Source organism: Frieseomelitta varia, unplaced genomic scaffold (assembly GCF_011392965.1).
Source record: "Frieseomelitta varia isolate USP_RPSP 00005682 unplaced genomic scaffold, Fvar_1.2 scaffold_493, whole genome shotgun sequence".
In the NCBI taxonomy this organism is placed as follows: domain Eukaryota; kingdom Metazoa; phylum Arthropoda; class Insecta; order Hymenoptera; family Apidae; genus Frieseomelitta; species Frieseomelitta varia.
Genome location: NW_025110249.1, coordinates 338527 through 356090, shown reverse-complemented (window position 1 = coordinate 356090; position 17564 = coordinate 338527). Strand labels below are relative to the sequence as shown.

Genomic DNA, 17564 nt, shown 5'->3' with positions numbered 1-17564 from the left:
AATGTTTGTTCCATTGTAGAGAAAAACGTAGCTTCGCAGTAGTTCAGGGTTCGCCCGGTTTTACGATTGCCCATAGAAAGTGGTCATTCGCTTTCATCTGTCAAACATGAATAGCGTTGCTGTTCCGACGGGCTTTTCATCAGATTAACGAACCATTGCAGCCCGGGCTGATACATCGTAAATAGATCTTCGCGTTTTCCACAGTGTTGTGTGAAAATAATATTTCCTTCCTACTTTTACTTCCATTTCAAACGTAAAATACGTTGATTGGATCCACGAGATGAGAGTTTCAATCATTCTGTGATATTTCAATAACATGGAAAGCGGCTACATATAATTTGAGAAGTTGAGAAAAAGAAATATATATATATATATATATATACAGAACGATTGAACGATTCTATCTTGTTGAAATGTTACATGTACAAATACAAGCTGATTTGAAAATTTTTCGTGAAAATTAGAAAATACGAAGGGAAGAGTGAAATTTGAATGTGAAAATGTGGCTGCAGAGAAATGAAATTTTAGTTTAGTACCTCGCCAAACCACAATGAAAATTCTATTTACTTTCTATCATTTCATTCACTTCACTGCTACTATAATTAATATTTCCCGGTACAAACTCTTTCTATCTGAATTCTTTCGAAAATTTTCATCCGAACTCAATTGGAATTTAACGTGAACTTGTCAATGATTGAGTCAACGTGAAGCAACATCTGTGAATAATTAAAGTGGCATTCAAAGGATTTTTTGTTTCTAGAATATCCGGCAGAAATATTCCAAGATTACTTCTTCTGTGGTAAAATAGTTTTACGAGCAAAGTAACGAATGTCTGTAGATTTTCGCTAATTCTCAGGGAAAAACAATGACCGATCATTGTCACGAGATAGGCATTGCGAAATCTATAAAGATCTAGCTGGTCGAACAGGCGAAAGTCGTCCACCGTGTATAAATAATACTGGAGCAGCATCCGCTTGGATTCAGTGCACGTTGATCTATCGGTACGGTTAGAAAAATCATGGGACGTCTGGTTGGTATTTCGAAACTTCAGCCATTTACTTTCATTAACCAGAGCCTTCCTCTTCCTCCTTTCGCGAGTGTTTTTAACAGATTAAAGGTCGAACAAATTTGTTTAATTTTGGGAGGAATTTGATCGATATTTCTGTTGGAGTTGTATAAAATAGATTACACAGTATATAAGAGTTGTCTGTTATACTCAACGCAGAAGATTAAATCCCAGATGGTTTGTCGGAAATTGTATTATTGAAAAAGTAAAGAGAAACATGTTCTTGTTGCTTAAAATTTTTAACAAATCCATTATGAATTATTAAACTGATTTATTTTGTTTTGACATTTTTTCCAAAAATTTTAACGCATAAATACCAAAGTGATTCAATGATTCTCTATCCATGAATTATCTTGTAGTTCGAAAAAGTTCATCAATGTACAGATAAATAAGTCACTAATACTTTATCAATATTCTTGTCTTTCTCTTAAGTTGATCGACCTGTAATTTATCATCAAAAAGTATTCCGTTTCGATAAATTTTTCTAGAGATTTGATCAAAGTAGATGTAAATATGCAGATGGTTTATCTTTTCCCCTTCCGATTTTTTTTTTTTTTTTCGTAAAAATTCGATGTAAACTGGCGAGTAATTTTACGAAATTTCAATGTAGCGACAGATCATAATCGCATTACTATGCTTCTCCGTGGCCCTAACTTGTTCCGCCACTCGAAAAGAGGACGTGGAAAAGGCGGCGAAGCTCGCAGTAGAAAAGCCAGCGGAAAGGGCAGCCGAGGGAGCAGTGAAAAAAGCGTTAGATGGCGGGAATACTACCACCGAATCAAAAACAGCCAGTGAATCATACTCCAACGTGCGAAAAGTGAAAGACGAAGGAACACAGGAGGACGATATCGAGGATTGGATCCATACTGAAAGATCTCGATCGAATTCGTTCAGAGAACGGCCAAGCAGAGTGAAGAAGGAAGATTGGAGACGACTCCGGAGGAAGGACTTATCCTTGCAAGCTTCGCCCTGGCACACCCCGAAGGTGTTGACAGTTGAGAAGAAAGTTCCGGTACCTGTGACCGTGGAGAAGAAGGTACCGTACACTGTGTACAAACATGTTCCCTACGAGGTCAAAGTGCTAGTACCGCAGCCGTACACGGTTGAGAAGAAGGTACCGTACCCAGTGAAAGTGTTCGTGAACGTACCAGTCGAGGTGCCAGAGCCGTACATAGTAGAGAAGAAAGTACCGTACGAAGTGAAGGTGGATCGGCCGGTACCGTACAAGGTGGAAATTCCGGTCCCTCAGCCGTACACCATCGAGAAGAAGATACCGGTGGAGGTGGAGGTGCCGGTACCACAGCCGTACACCGTCGATAAGACAGTGTCCTACGAGGTGAAAGTACCTGTTAAGGTGCCAGAGCCGTACGAAGTGGAGAAGAAGGTACCGGTACCGGTGAAGGTAGTCATCAATCGACCATACCCAGTTCCGGTACCGAAACCGTATCCTGTGGTAGTCGCGAAACCCTATCCAGTACCCGTGGACAAGCCGTACCACGTTGAAGTCAAGGTACCTGTCGACGTGCCTTTCTCCGTGCCCGTGAAGAGGCCGGTACCAGTGCCGATCAAGGTGCCAGTGCCGAAACCGTACAGCGTGGAGAAACCGGTTCAGGTCGAAGTGGACAAGCCTTATCCCGTTCCGGTCAAAGTGCCCGTGGACAGACCGTACGAAGTTCACGTGACGAAACCAGTACCGATACCGGTGAAGAAACCGTTCCCTTACTGGGTGCAGGAGCCGGTGCCGGTGAATCTCGATTGGAAGCAAGCTGAATCGAATGGGTGGAAGGATAGGATAGATTCGAGGGGAGATACGAAGAGCGTGGGAGACAAGGATGAACGTAAAAAGAGGGAGTAGAAGACGAAAGTGTGGATCGCGAATGAAATGAATTTGTGATGGCAACGTATTCGTGATGGTGATTTTGCATTGGCTGGGACAACTAGGGGATCGTTTTGCTTTGATTATCACATTCGCTTCTTATAGTGTACTTACATATATTATTTTAAAATTGTTTTAGAGGCTGTTTTTTATTTATTGTATCGAAATTTGATAACAAAACTAACTTTTGGAGAGAATGTCCAATTTATGCGAAACTGATTAAATAATTGATTAAATACTTGACGAATAGTATTTGACGAACATGTGGCAAGTGAGAACACTGCACTTGAACACTATGTATTATGCAAAAGAGAATGAACATACTTTATATTGTCGCAGCGATCCTCTAATTGTTCCGAGCAGTGTATATTATACTGGTTATTTATTTCGACTGACTTCCGACATCGTTGGTTCTCCAAACGCAAAGATGTTCAGTATTCTTATTTTTAAGGATAATTTACATTTATAAGTAAACTTTCTGTTAAATGTAAATAAACATGATTTCAATCTAATAGTATACGATCTGGAAATCTTGTTTTTCTCACCGTTCCTCGCGTGTTTCTCTTCGATTAGATTCATTCCTTGCGAATGATTGAACATATGAATGCAACTACTCGTGTTTCTCACGGAAAACTTGTTAACGCTTCAGTCAATATCCATATTTCACTGTTCTCTTTCCCAACAGCGGATTCTTTTCGAGGAAGTGCTCGTACCTCGTTGATTAATATTCTACCCGCGAATTCCTTGCTCGTTCTACTGTGCACGTGATGGAATACGGAATAATCTCTGATAGACTCATGCAAATTTCACTGACGCACTTTCCTTTGATCTCACAGCAATTCAATATTAACAGTTCGAGGTAACTGAACTGTTAAATATTATTATTATTATTATTATTATTATTATTATTATTATTGATTTCTAAATAATGAACAACAACAAAACGTTACCGAAGTGTGGAATGTGGATGTTTGTGCACATTTGGAAAATTTAAAAGTACACATTTACACAAACATGAAGATACGTATTATACACAACAATATATAGAATATAGAACAGAGCAGAATGATATTTAATAGATGAAACAAATTTTTATTCAACTTCCAGTTTTTAGCAAAATTTATAAAGATACAAAATTGCATAATCATTCACAATTGTAATGGTGTATAAATCTCTCAATCCTTCGAAATTTTTAAAAACTTGATGAACTTCTCGAATGGAATATTATGAGCAAAGGTAATTTATAGAAAGACTATCAAGTTGTAGAATAATAAGTCTTTTTTTTTTTAAATTCACATTGCTTTAAATAAATGTAAAGTGCTGAACATGTGAAATTACCATTTGAATTACTGTAAATCACGAACGGGAGGAAGAACGATCACCAGGAAGAAATTATCTAATGATTAGTTGCTCTAATCTCGTGTTTAGCTGTTCTTACGAATCCGGTAATTCCTTCCGGTTGTAATAAAGCGATTCCTGCTCGTCGACAACGATGCACAATTCTTCGATTGAAGATGGTAATTCAGAGAACTCGTGGTACTTGTATCACGTATAAGAAATCAGCAATCTATTAATGATATCACTTTGCTCATTGCTTGCTTACTTCTCCCCCGCATCATTTCACTTTTAATATCGCGTAATTGCTACTTAAATCCACCATTAAAAGCAACAGCAAGCATACTTTTCCATTTAACTGCTCCTATCACTCTGCTTTCCAGGCTTGAGATTACCAATCTGATGTAGCATAGTAAATACACTTCCTCCATTTCGTAACGCAGTAAATTTATTTTCTGCGGAAAACACAGTATATTTATTTTCAATTAAAATTTAACAAGTTCCCGGCAAATTTATCGTATTCCTAAATGTTGTCCTCCATAAATATTTTTTATCGTCTGTAGAACACGTAGACTGGCATTTAATGATTAAATTTGATGAAATTCTGCTTTATTCGGTATTTTAAATATAATAATCTGTATTATTTTGTATTTTATATATATATATATATATAATATTAATATTATAATATATTATATATATTATAATATTAATACATAATACAAATTATATTATTTTCTATATATAATTTGAATGAAATCATGACTTTGTAATAAAATTAGAAAGCATTCAATTTCTATTAAATGTAAGTAGGAATTCTCTATTTTATAATAGATAGTATGTGTCATTTCAAAACAGAGAATTTTCTCTTTCTCTACATAATTTTACTTTTCCAATATCTACGTTTAAAACGCATCACTTTTCAGGATTTAATGAAGCATGAATCGTGAAAAATCATACATTTTATACATTTTACCATTTAATTACATTATGAAAAATTAAAAATTACTTCTTAATTGTATCCACTCTGAACTTTCTATTCATTTTATCATTAATTCAAAATCAACACCACAAACCATCAGCAGTAATTTTTCTACATTTCTGTATATTCCTAAAAATTTCCTGAATTTTAAAATTCCTTTAAAATTCCAATTTCCCTTTGAAATTATCGATTTCAATAAAATAACGTGGTGATTACAAACTTTTTGCTAATACGGAAACAAACAGAATTTGGTATGACTCTCTCCAGGTGCAATGCAATTAACGTTCGTTGCAACGAGCTCAGGATCTACACGATCGATCTCTCGAGTCGGGCGTAGTTTCATTTGAATCCTTCTCGCCAGTATACTCCTTCTCTCGCTTTTTATTTATTGATTTTGTTTTTGTTACACAAACTTTTTCTCCCACTTGTGTGACTTCTTCCTTCCTCGCGCTCTCTTCGTTCGACGAGAGAGGACTTCGCCGCGAACGAGAGGATTTATAAGTGATAGAAACGTCGCGCGCGTCCTTCTGCTGGGGACCGGAAACGGGGTGGGGGCAATCGTCCTGGCGAGAAACTTCGAAATATCTCTCGCACGGAGAAGGAGAAAGAGAGAAGCTGTTGGCTAAATGCGAATTCGCCGACGCACTGGCGTAGAATTGGACGAGTTTTCGCTCGAAATGAGCGAATATTTCGAGTCACGTGGTCGAGAGAATTATCGAAATGGATACTTTCGAGAGTAAGAGGTTCAATGTTTCGTAAGCATTTCAGATTGCCTCATCTTTCAGACTGATGATCAAACTGCGCATTTCTTTTTTCATGCATCTATGAGAAACGTGTTAAAGTTAAAATAGCATAACTATACTATAATATGGTATTCATATTGGTATGAATTCAATTAGTATGAAGCTTTGTTTGAACGTTTTCTACTCTTTCAATTCATGAAACTAAAAACTGATGATTGTGAATTTTTCTATGCATTTATAAAGAAATTTAAAACGCATGAAATATTCAAATTATGATAAAATATTTAGTTGGTACAAATTTTTCTTAGATCCTATGTTTTCAACTTTGTTCATAAAAATACCAGTTTAAATGAACATCGAATTCTGCCGACGACAGTTTGATTACACTGTCAATTTTATCCGATAATCTCTGATCAAAGAAGCACGACAATTTTTATAATAATTAAAACACAGTTTGTGCAAAATTGATTTTCCTCTACTAACGAAACGTCCGAATACAGACATAAAAACTCGAATTAGAAGTAACAGTAAGAAGCGTTTGAGCCTCCAGACAGAAGAGAGAGATGAACTGAGTCGGTGATGACCACCGCGCATTCTTCTCACAAGGAAGTCTAATAGAGCCGTTAGGCGAATCGTTTAGGATTCTGAACGATCGACCGCGTACGTTCTCTTTCTGCCATAAAAGCCGGCAAACGGCTCACTTAGTTAAATCATACCCGCGGTAATTTGTCGTTGATTGTCCATCGCCACTGCGATTTTCACCATCTCCGAGTCATTGTTCTCGCGTACTATCCCATTGTTTCTCCTCTATTATCCAGCGCGTTAAATCCAATTACAGTTCAAGCCCACGGTAAACCTCCGTATCGTGTCGATATAATCGATCGATCTAGAGATTAGTGGCGCGAACGGCGGAGAGCTTGGTAAACATTCTTACGTCTTCCGCGCGCGGTGAGCGTTTCCTTTCACCCTGGAAGAGCACAGGCGGTCTGTGGCTACGCCAGTGCAACGGGTTATGGAAGCAACGATCGTGGCCGGCCGAGATTTGAAAAAAAAAAAAAAAAAAAAATGCTACAACGTCGCACGCTCCGAACGAGCGGCCGCTCGCGCGCGCCACACGCGCGTGTTTCACTTTTCCGCGAACGTAGCGCGAACAGAGGGGCTCGCGACCGAGCCGGGGGAAAGCGGACTATAAAGACGGTGGCACCTTGGGGGGAAGTATCCAGTAAAGTCTGGACTTCGACCAGATACCCCGAGTGCCTGTGAAACATGAAATTTTTGGTAAGTAGCGGCCACTCTGGCATCGATATTAAATAAAATTCTGGCGCGAAAGTCTTTCAGAAGCGAAGAGCGTTCGACGTATCCTTTGGAAGCCTACGATCTTTCGACTTTCACGATTTTACGACACCACTGCTGCCGAAAGTTTCCAAGTTAAAATTTGATAAGGATAGAGGCAACTATTCTTTCGTTTCAGATTCCTACGATAGTTTTCGGCCTGCTGGCCACGGCGTTCTGCGAGGAGAGCGCGAAGAACGCGGAGGCTCAAGAACCGAGCGTGGAAAAGAAGCAAGAGAAACGAGGTCTCAGCCATCTCGAGGGAGGTTACGAAGGGGGTGATCTCGGCGGAGGGCACGAGATCTCTTTGTCGGGTGGAGACGGCGGTGGCTATGGCGGTGGATACGGCGGTGGATACGGCGGTGGATACGGTGGAGATGACCTCGGCGGTGGTTACGCTGGAGGTTACGGTCACGAAGAAGGCAAAGTGAAGGAGATCACGATCGTGAAGAGCGTGAAGATACCCTATCCGGTCGAGAAGAAGGTCCACTATCCGGTCGAGAAAGAGATACCGTACCCAGTCAAGGTGCATGTACCACAACCGTATCCAGTGGAAAAGAAGATTCCAGTTCCAGTAAAAGTCCTGGTCAAGGTACCGGTGCATATCCCGCAACCCTATCCAGTGGAGAAAAAGGTACCATACCCGGTCCAAGTACCCGTGGAGAGGCCAGTACCGTACAAGGTTTACGTGCCACAGCCGTACCCGGTGGAGAAAAAAGTACACTACCCTGTGAAGGTACCTGTACCTCAGCCGTTCCCTGTCGAGAAGCCTGTACCATACCCCGTGAAAGTCGTGGAACACGTTCCTCAACCGTTCCCTGTCGAGAAGCCTGTACCGTACCCCGTGAACGTGCCCGTTGAACGGCCATATCCCGTTCACATCCCGAAACCGTATCCAGTTCCGGTCGAGAAACACGTACCAGTGCCTGTCGAAAAGCCTGTACCTTATCCAGTCAAGGTGCCGGTGGAGCGACCAATCGGAGTACCAGTGGAGAAGCCAGTACCTGTCCATGTCAAGGTACCAGTACCAGCGCCCTATCCAGTGGAGAAGCCAGTACCTGTGCCTGTCGAGAAGCCGGTACCGTACGCGGTGAAGGTACCGGTGGAACGGCCAGTGCCAGTTTCGGTGACGAAACACGTACCAGTGCCTGTCGCTAAACCTGTGCCCTATCCAGTCAAGGTTCCAGTACCTGTGGTGGTGCACAGTCACGGAGGAGGTTACGAGGAGTCTGGAGGATACGAGGGTGGCTACGAGTCCAGTTATGGGGAACATTAGAAGAATTAGGGTAGGTCGAGTGGTAGCCAGTGGCGCCTGGTAATATTGTTTAATATCACAATTTTGTCGCGTTACATTCGTCTTCCCTTGGTTGGAAATATTTTAGAATTCGTTCTTTTCTTTCTTTTCGACGCGACGGGGGTATATTTATTACATTTCTCGGAAAAGCATTTCGCTGCGTTGAAGAATGATTTGTAAAGTAAAGGAGTTTGCAAGGTGACGTTCCAGAGCGTTCTTCAACCAGTGATTCACTTAGATCGTAGCGATTTTGATATCTTTTGATACCTGAGTACCTAAGAATACACATATTGTACACGTGCGATGTATTGTAGAAGGATTCATACATAGATGGTGTTTGCTGGCGATTGATTGCGAGCTCAGCCCGGTGAACACCCCTGTACCCATGTCTTTCGCTTCTTTTTAATAAAACCAAAGAACAAAAATTCCTTTCTATGGCTTATTTAATCCCAATTACCAAAAATCTGACAACATTTGTTACAGGCCTCCTTAATCCAGAGGATCTATCTTTAATAATATGAATTTTGAACCTCTAATGACTAAACTAATTATTTCAAGCGTCTCGCATTATCTTTAGTTTTCTAATCGAAGAAGCACACTTCCGTGAAACCTAAACAAACTCCGTAAAGACTTTAATATCAACTCTGAGATCTTCAACATCCTCCTGGAATTTTTCAGTTTCTCCATTCGCGAGACTCTGCTCCGAATCGAATCAAGGCCGCGATCCAGCGATTACATTTTCGCTCGGATCACAGTTTCGTAACGGACTTTTCCTCCCTGAGGAAAGCGTCCAACGCGGAACACACGATATCATCTTTGAATCGACTTTCGCGATCCGGCGGTAACGCAACGTTACGTCCGTAACGAACGTTTCCCGGAAAAGTTGGAAAGTAACGAGCCGGTATGCAGCAACGATTGCTCGCGAATGCGTTAACGCGGAAGCGGCCCGGTGATTAACGCAATAAAAGAAAACTGGCCAACAATTAGCCAGCCGACGTAGTCGAAGAAAGGGGGAAACTTTCATCGAACTCGCGTATACACACGTAACGATGGAAGAACCGAAAAGTTTGAATAAGCGTCTAGACAGGATCACGTGTTACTCGGCGGAGGATCGCTGACACGGAGAAAGCCTCTTTCTCCCGTTGCATCGATGATACCGCAAGACGAAACGCAGAAGTCTTCGAATTAAAAAAATGATCACGAGTGAAATCGCCGCCTATAGTCTTCTACAGCTAGGGAGAAATCTAGCTGACGTCGATGAGCTTGAAGATTTCGTTGATAAAAGTTTCATCGCGCGTGAGATATTCCAGATATTCAGAAGCCTTGTCGATCAACTTTACGAATTGAAATGTAGACGTTATAAAGTTATAAACATATTTTTTAGGAATTTATCTTGAAATTCGCGATCGTGTATATACTATTTTCACTTGAAATGTAAAATTATGAAATTAATATATTGATTAACTGATAATAAAATGTTGGATATTCATTAATTATGTACTTAATAATATTAATAACATTAAATATGTTAAACGCCAATCGTGTGTCTGAGCGATGAAGTTGAAAACTTCAGCTCATTCATTCTTAGAATATGAATTGTAGAACTCGATGACTGGGTTTGTTAGAATCTATTCTAAGAGATTACTAGCAATATTATCAGTTATTATCAGTTATTTGCATATTTCCCTGATTTTATTATATAAAACAATATGTCATAAAACGCCAGTGTGTATGAAATTTTAACTTTGGATTGTGGATTTCATAGAAACCCATGCTAGAAAATTGATATTTCAATAACATTCTGAACAAGTATTGTTCAATATATGTAGGTATATACTTTATATTTTACATCAATCGCGATAAGGATTAGGATACCTATTTTGTATATAAAAAATTAAAAGAAAATTTGAAAATTTGCAGAAACATAGATCCTAATCTATTTTTTTTTTTCAAAAATGTTCCTAAATGTTACCTAACATAGATTCCTTCAAATATCCCTCCTAGACTTTTCATATTATTTTGAATATTATTATTTTTCATATTATTTTGAATACAAAACAGTATGACAGAAACAGGAAAAAATTCAATTAAAAGTTATTTCGTATGGTCTATGTCGTAACAGTGAAAAGTTCTCAAAAATTTCCGACAATATTATACAACAATCCAACATTGATTTCCTATAAACGTCAGACGCATGACTTCGTCAAGAAATCTCTATCATGTACTAAAAAATCATTCACCTGTATCATTCAAGGATTTTCTGAACCAAAGCATATATTGTCAATTTGATAGATAATTAAAGAACGATAATTAAGAATAGCAAAAAAATCGTAACAATTTGTAAGAATAGTAAATTTGATTCTCAATTCCTCGGTTGCCGAACTTCCCCTTCCCATAGAAATGCAGAATTAAAGACTTACCGAATGTAAGGAATATTCGCTGGTATGTGATACTTGGCACCAGGATCGAAGTCATCCTCGGTTCTCAGAACAGGCGGCTTGATTCCAGCGTATTGTTCCATCAATCGATGCCAGTGGCAGTTGTACTCTTCCCTGCTGATGTAACCACGGAAGACGTCCCACCGCCATCTGTCCATCGCGATGCTAAACGGCAGCATCACTAATTTATCCATCGCCAGAGAGAATAGGTAATTTATATCCGCTGTGGGCTCGTCGATGTACTTGCTTCCCAAACTGAGAGTTTGAAGGTGACGGGGAGTGCCAATGCTAAGGGCCACGGCTTCACCCACAGCTTCGTGAAATCCTGCACAAATGAGCGTTTATTGCCTCTAGCCATCGGGGAAAGCGACAAGTAAATTGTCAACCAGTAAATCTTCTAGCCTCTTTTACTCTTCAAGCGTGAAAGAAGAGTTAGTTTTTATCGAATCGTGACTTCCTTGCAGACTGGTAATTAGATTCTTAGTCCCGTGACTAGGATCGCATCTTGTCGTGAAAATAGAGGTGTATAGTCATAATAAAACTTGCTACGCCTCTCAAACTTTTATATTTTGAACATAGTATAAAAACTAAAATAAGAATTTTTTGTAGAGTCTGTCCAAATTTGAGAAAATAGGAAGAATATAAGATAAGTTAAAATTCAATCTTGAACTTTGCACAGAATAATCAGACTTGTTTTATATCATAAGAATCTTTATAAGTGAAAAAAGTATGAAAAAATATTAAATAAGATAGGGTTATTTTAAAATTCAATCTCTACTTTGCTTAGAATAATCACATTCGCTATGCAGAGTGTCCCAGGTTTGAATGATCAAACCTCACCAGCATGTTGCACGAATAGAAATGACAAAATAAGTCCATAAACGCTTTATGAAAAAACTTGTAACCAAAATATGAAACCCAAAAGTAATAACGGCTTTGTTATTGATACGTCATAATGCAATGTGTTTAGGATTTTTTTAATCATGTTTGGAAATATTTTCACGATGATGCTTGAAGGGACGAAATTTAGAGAAACTTAATCTTCCCATGACGTCAAACTTTCATTCGAAACAGGAAAGGGCAGTTCGAAATGGAAAAATAAATCAAATTCTTTCACGTTTTTATAAAGCAGGGTGATGATAAAACATTTCCTATGCTTATACAACATTTCCTTCTTATTTTAACTCATGAAACATACTAGTGCAAGACACCGTATAAGTCTCGTACATAAAGAAATAAATTCAGCCTGGCTAAAATATGCTTCTGGCTCAAATATCAAATGTCCCTGACCGTCAAATTTTTCATAATATCTATCTACAAGAGTCCGGTTATTCGAACCAGCTTTCCAGCTCCCATTAGGCGACTCGGCAAGGTCGCAGTCATCGTTCGAGATTTATTTCCATAGTATATATGTATCTACTTTGGCGACTGGGCGAACGACCAACTGGCGGAACGGTGAAAGCGCGATTATACCATAATAAAAATATTTTAACGATCTGGCGAGTACACGGATTGGAGAGTACTCGCACATCCACTCGCTCGCGCGAATCCATCTCGACCGTATCGTTCTCACTCTCGCTTTCGAGCTAATAGACGTAAAAGTCGCGCGCGAACCGCCTACCGGAAGTCGAGGAAACCGACCACGCTTACGTAACGACCGCGTGTCGTCCGTCATGCCATCGCGTGTCGCTCCGTCGTTTCTCGTTCAAGAACTTAATGCTCCTTCTTGTATCTCCTCCGTGGCTTCGCGATTGTGTGCGACGGATTTTTTTTTTTTTTTTTTGTGAAAGCCGAGAAATTCGCGCTTCTTTTTTTAATAGTTTACGAGAAGTTCTTTTTCTGTAATATCAATTCTCCAGGAAGGAAATAATCGATAAGTTTGAAAGGGAGTTTCTTATAAGAAGTGGCTCGTTGATATTCGGACAAACTGGTGGTTGGAGAAATCATTATTTCATTTTTGTCTATAATAGCCTTATCAAATTAATTGCTCGTAGTCGATAAGAACATAAATTTTATTTATTTTATTTTATTTATAGCTTTTGCTTGAACAAATTACATCAAGTTCATACTAATTCTGTATCTCTTGACACATTTCGTATATGTATATTTAATATGAAATGAATAAAATTTTTTTATTATTCGAATATTTTTTCGATTAGAAACTGCATGAGATTAATAAAATTTGTGCTTTTCCAACTAGAATAATTATTATAAGCAGTATTGTCACAAATTAATTAATTATTGATTACGACAAAGCAATAAAATATATTCTCGTTGTAAAAAACTGTATGCACAAAATAAATAAAATTTATTTCCTTCAACGAAAATAATTTTATTCTTGCAATATATTAAAAAGCAATTAATTCAACAAGATTATATAAAGAAATAATTCTCTGAACATTGTATTGCCCGAGTATTAATAGAAATCATTGTATATTAGTTACCTGGATTGGCGCCGTCTCTGAATTCACGAGGCAATCCACTGTAGCGTAAGAAATATTGAATGTGAGCCATCTCGTGATGCACCGTGATTAAATCCTTCATTGTGATCTTGGTGCACATTTTAATTCTGAAAAATATTAAATTCATTAGCTTATCGATCTGGTCTTTACAACTAGATAACAGTCATTTATTCATTCACAGCGTTAATATGCAAATGCGTGCAAGAATTTGCATGAAATCTTTCATCTGAGTTTTACATCTTTATCTATCATTTGTCATGAAAATGCATAATATTTGCATAAATGTCCGTAGTGTACATATTGATTAATTCACCTGTAGTCTAAACGATTGCAAAAGTCCCAAGCGGAAGCCTGGCAAATCAAAGGCCGATCTCCAGGGTCCACGATTATACTTCCGGCCCAGAATTCCGGCGGCATCGCGCTCAGGTTCAAGGACAGATAGAATTCTTCCGCGATCCTGAACATCTCAATAGGCGTGTAACCCTGAATGAATTACCAAGACAATTTTCGTTTCAATCTCTCGTTCTATCAATGCGACGATCCATGATATGCGAACCAACTATTTTGATAGATTATGATTAATTATTTTCGACGAACGTGTTCTTGCACAAGCTTATCTCGCATCACGAAATAAATTCATGTAGAAACGCAGCGTGAAAATCTACTTGAAGGTGGATCAAACGCAAGAAATCATAAGAACGATTGTTATTGAATATAGCGAAGCACAAATAAGAACCAACCGTGAAATCATAAAAAATTAAATCCGGCAGCATTTAATTCGTAGAAGAGAAGAGAATTCGATATTTTTCGTGCGTGACAGGCGATTCGAAGTTCTGAGAATCACATAACGATGGATGGAATAGAGGAAAGAGGAATCAGAGAATTCCGAATGGAAGTAGGTGAGTGAATTGTATTTCTCTTGAATCTTCATTTACCTCGCCGTCACTTTCGAATCGTAACAGGTTACTTTCGATTCTACTTGGAAACAATGGCCGTACCAGACTGAATTCATTAGCTTGTCGAAGTTAATTCTCCTGATAAGGATTATATAACGTGTAACTTTTACCTGTGCCTGCATTTCCTGCGTCACGTCTAGGTAATATTTCCCTGGATACGGTGTTGTGATGTCGATGATGTTGGTCCACGACTGCGCCCAAATGTTACCTGTTAATCAAACGAGCATCTCATGTTAATCTCAATGATAGTATTAACGTACTCGATATTTAATAAATTCTTCGACTGCAATGAAAAAAATAATCATTTAGTTTGAAATGTGAACTATAGAATAAAGTGTGCAAACGCAGAATGCTCATTTAAAAATTAAAATGAATATTTCACAACTAGAACCATTGGTCTCAAATGAATTGAAAATCATGCCAATACCAAGAATATGAGCTGGAAGAGGAGCATGAGTGCCGATCTTCTCTGGTCCATATAAATCCCTCAATTTCCTTCGAACGTACGCGTGTAACTCTTCGTAAAGAGGACGTATCATTTCCCACACTTCCTCGATGTCTTGTTGTAGATTAGGAGACTCATAGGGGAACATCCAATATTCGGCTGCATCGGTAAAATCTACACAATGATATATTTTTTTGATAATTACCAATTGTTTTAGCTAACTTCAATTCTTTCATGTTTGATGTTGTGTAAATGTAACATTACACTTTAATAAATTATTAAATTAATTAATTTAAATGATTAGATAAATTATCAATTATCTAAATATATTTTTCTTCAACTACAAGCTTTAGTGCTCACAATTTTTTAATAATGTTAAATTAAAAAATTTATTAAATATTAAATATTTATTAAATAAACAAAACTGTTGATGTAATAATTATAATTATTAATATTGTAATTAAGTTATATAAAGTGAAACTTGAATTTGAATCTTGAAATATAAACATATTTCAAGTTGAAATTTTTAGTAGAAAGATGAATTTTATATTTAAAGTTTAAATCTGCCATATCAAATATTATCATAAAATAATAATGGTACATATAATATGATAAAATATAAATTATACAAATGATATAAATTTAGTTTTGGTTTTTATACATACTGTTTAGCCTAGCTGCTTCATTGTTTAACGTAACAAGTTGTTGATAGAGATCCTTGATCCTCATTCCACTACGTCTTCTCCATTCTGCCCAAACATATTGCAATTCGTCCCAATTGCGGCTTTTTGCCATAATTTGCGATATATCTGCAAAATAACGTTATTTCGAAATAAATATTATCGTCCACGAAGTGATGAACCAGTCCTTCTATTTACAGAATCCTGCCTTTGTTGAACTAGGAATTTTCACCTCGAGCAGCTTTCACGTTGATCGTGCGATCGATTCGATTTTATGGTTTCTTGCGACACGTGTGATCTAAGTATCATGGAAAGTTGGTTGCCGCAACCGTTAAAGTTAATCTGCATACTTGTAATTTAAATAAATCTGCAGTATTCACGATATGTAAATAAATCAAAGATGGAGAAACAGACGCGTTCCTACTGATATAATAATAGAGAAGTATTGACAACAGTATTGAAGCATAGACAACATTTGAAACTCGCGAAATATAGAAAAACAGGAGCATACTCCACCTGTTTGTATAAACTTGGGTCAAAAAAAAAAAAGCTCAAATCTACTTGTGAGATACTCGAATCAATCTCTATCCAGCAGCGTCTGTGTTTACTTGGAAGTTTTCATTTCCTTAGAGATACTTATAAAACACTCCAAACTATTCTCGTCTAGATTCAAGTATACTTGCAAGTATCTTTGAAAATACTTATAAAGAAAGTTATGAAATTCAATTAAAAAATTTACTTGTGAGATATTCGATTCCACTTCTACCTAGCAATATTCAAGTTTCTATTTTTAGAGATACTTACGAAACATTCAAAACTATCTCGTCTAAATTCGAGTATACTTGCAAGTACTATTGGAAATACTTATAAAATCCAAAAATTAAAACTTCGAACGTACTAGTCACAGTAACGAGTAACGTCCGAGAATTCAAGAATCGTCCGAACCCGTGGAAAATAAACGACGATACGATTTTCACGGCTGGCAGCCGAGCGAAATTGCCACAGTGCGCGTAAACGGCCGCTGTTACGCGCAAGAAAGTGCCTCTCTAATCGTAAAGCGCGATTGAATGATGAATATTTCAACGTTCTGCGTTGAAACACGTTGCTAAAGGGATCGGAAGGAACGTCATGAAAATTCATCGCGATTTAATTCGCAGTGTCTTTCGCTCGCGATGCTCCTCTCCAATTTTCCTTTCTTCTTTCTCTTGGCTGAATTATTCGCGGTGAAGTTTTCTTAGAGCATTTTCCCTATTTCTTTAATGAGGAAGATCAATCGTGGAAGCCATTGTTATGTAGATTTCGTATCAAAAGAAAGAGTAATTTTTCAATGTAAACTGTAAGATCGTTTCTCTTTTCAGAGGATTAACAGGATTAATTTCTATTTGAGATGAAACGATCTCACAGATCGTTCCTCGAGATCTGAAAACGATTTTCTCCCGCGTTACATGATGTATTATGTTTTTCGAGCGTCTGGTTATAGTAAATGATGCCTCGTAAGCCGCGGGAGTTAATCAACGCCCAAACAGCAACGTAGAAACACGGAAGTTTGCGATCGTCTGATCGTGCGATTCTGCTTGCTTCACGGTTCATTTACTCGATCGAGATTCACTTGGTAATAACGTACACGTAACACGCATGGAAACATACGTAACAGTTCTTTGTCGACGATTTCATTGGCATTAGCGTTTTGCGATCTGGTCATTGGTCATAGAAAACGATTTTCTAATCGGTTTTTGAAAACGATTTCTCGTGGAAAATTACTGGCTTAAGCACGCGCTTCCGTTAGAAGAAAACTGAAACTTGTGAATAAGATCGCGTTCAGAGGTACTAATGTCGAAATTGTACTTAAGGTTACACCGAAGTTGCATAGTTTTAAATTTGTAAATTTTAGAATGCAGATGTATTAATATTATTACGAATTTATTAACTTAGAACTACATGGTTCAGAATTCTGA

General features: G+C 37.9%; 3 protein-coding genes across 5 annotated transcripts in view; 2 read left to right on the top strand and 1 right to left on the bottom strand.

Annotated features, from left to right (window-relative positions):
• Window positions 1-17564, bottom strand: part of LOC122533058 (angiotensin-converting enzyme) — an 80678-nt gene that overhangs the window by 50411 nt on the left and 12703 nt on the right. For all 3 annotated transcript variants that reach the window (XM_043662412.1, XM_043662413.1, XM_043662414.1), the window contains exons 5-10: window positions 15595-15738; window positions 14912-15103; window positions 14595-14692; window positions 13842-14011; window positions 13511-13635; window positions 11049-11391 (exon numbers count right to left, since the gene is read on the bottom strand). In XM_043662412.1, coding sequence (XP_043518347.1) covers window positions 11049-11391; window positions 13511-13635; window positions 13842-14011; window positions 14595-14692; window positions 14912-15103; window positions 15595-15738 — 1072 coding nt within the window. The remainder of the gene's footprint in view (window positions 1-11048; window positions 11392-13510; window positions 13636-13841; window positions 14012-14594; window positions 14693-14911; window positions 15104-15594; window positions 15739-17564) is intronic.
• LOC122533061 (tetra-peptide repeat homeobox protein 1-like) lies at window positions 1580-2960 on the top strand. The gene is given in 2 exon segments (XM_043662418.1): window positions 1580-1588; window positions 1677-2960. Coding segments are annotated over 2 exon segments (1293 nt in total).
• On the top strand, window positions 7182-9053 carry LOC122533059 (repetitive proline-rich cell wall protein 2-like). The gene is made up of 2 exons (XM_043662415.1): window positions 7182-7280; window positions 7474-9053. Exons 1-2 carry the CDS (start codon window positions 7269-7271, stop codon window positions 8608-8610), a joined length of 1149 nt encoding a protein of 382 aa, XP_043518350.1. The 5' UTR covers window positions 7182-7268; the 3' UTR covers window positions 8611-9053.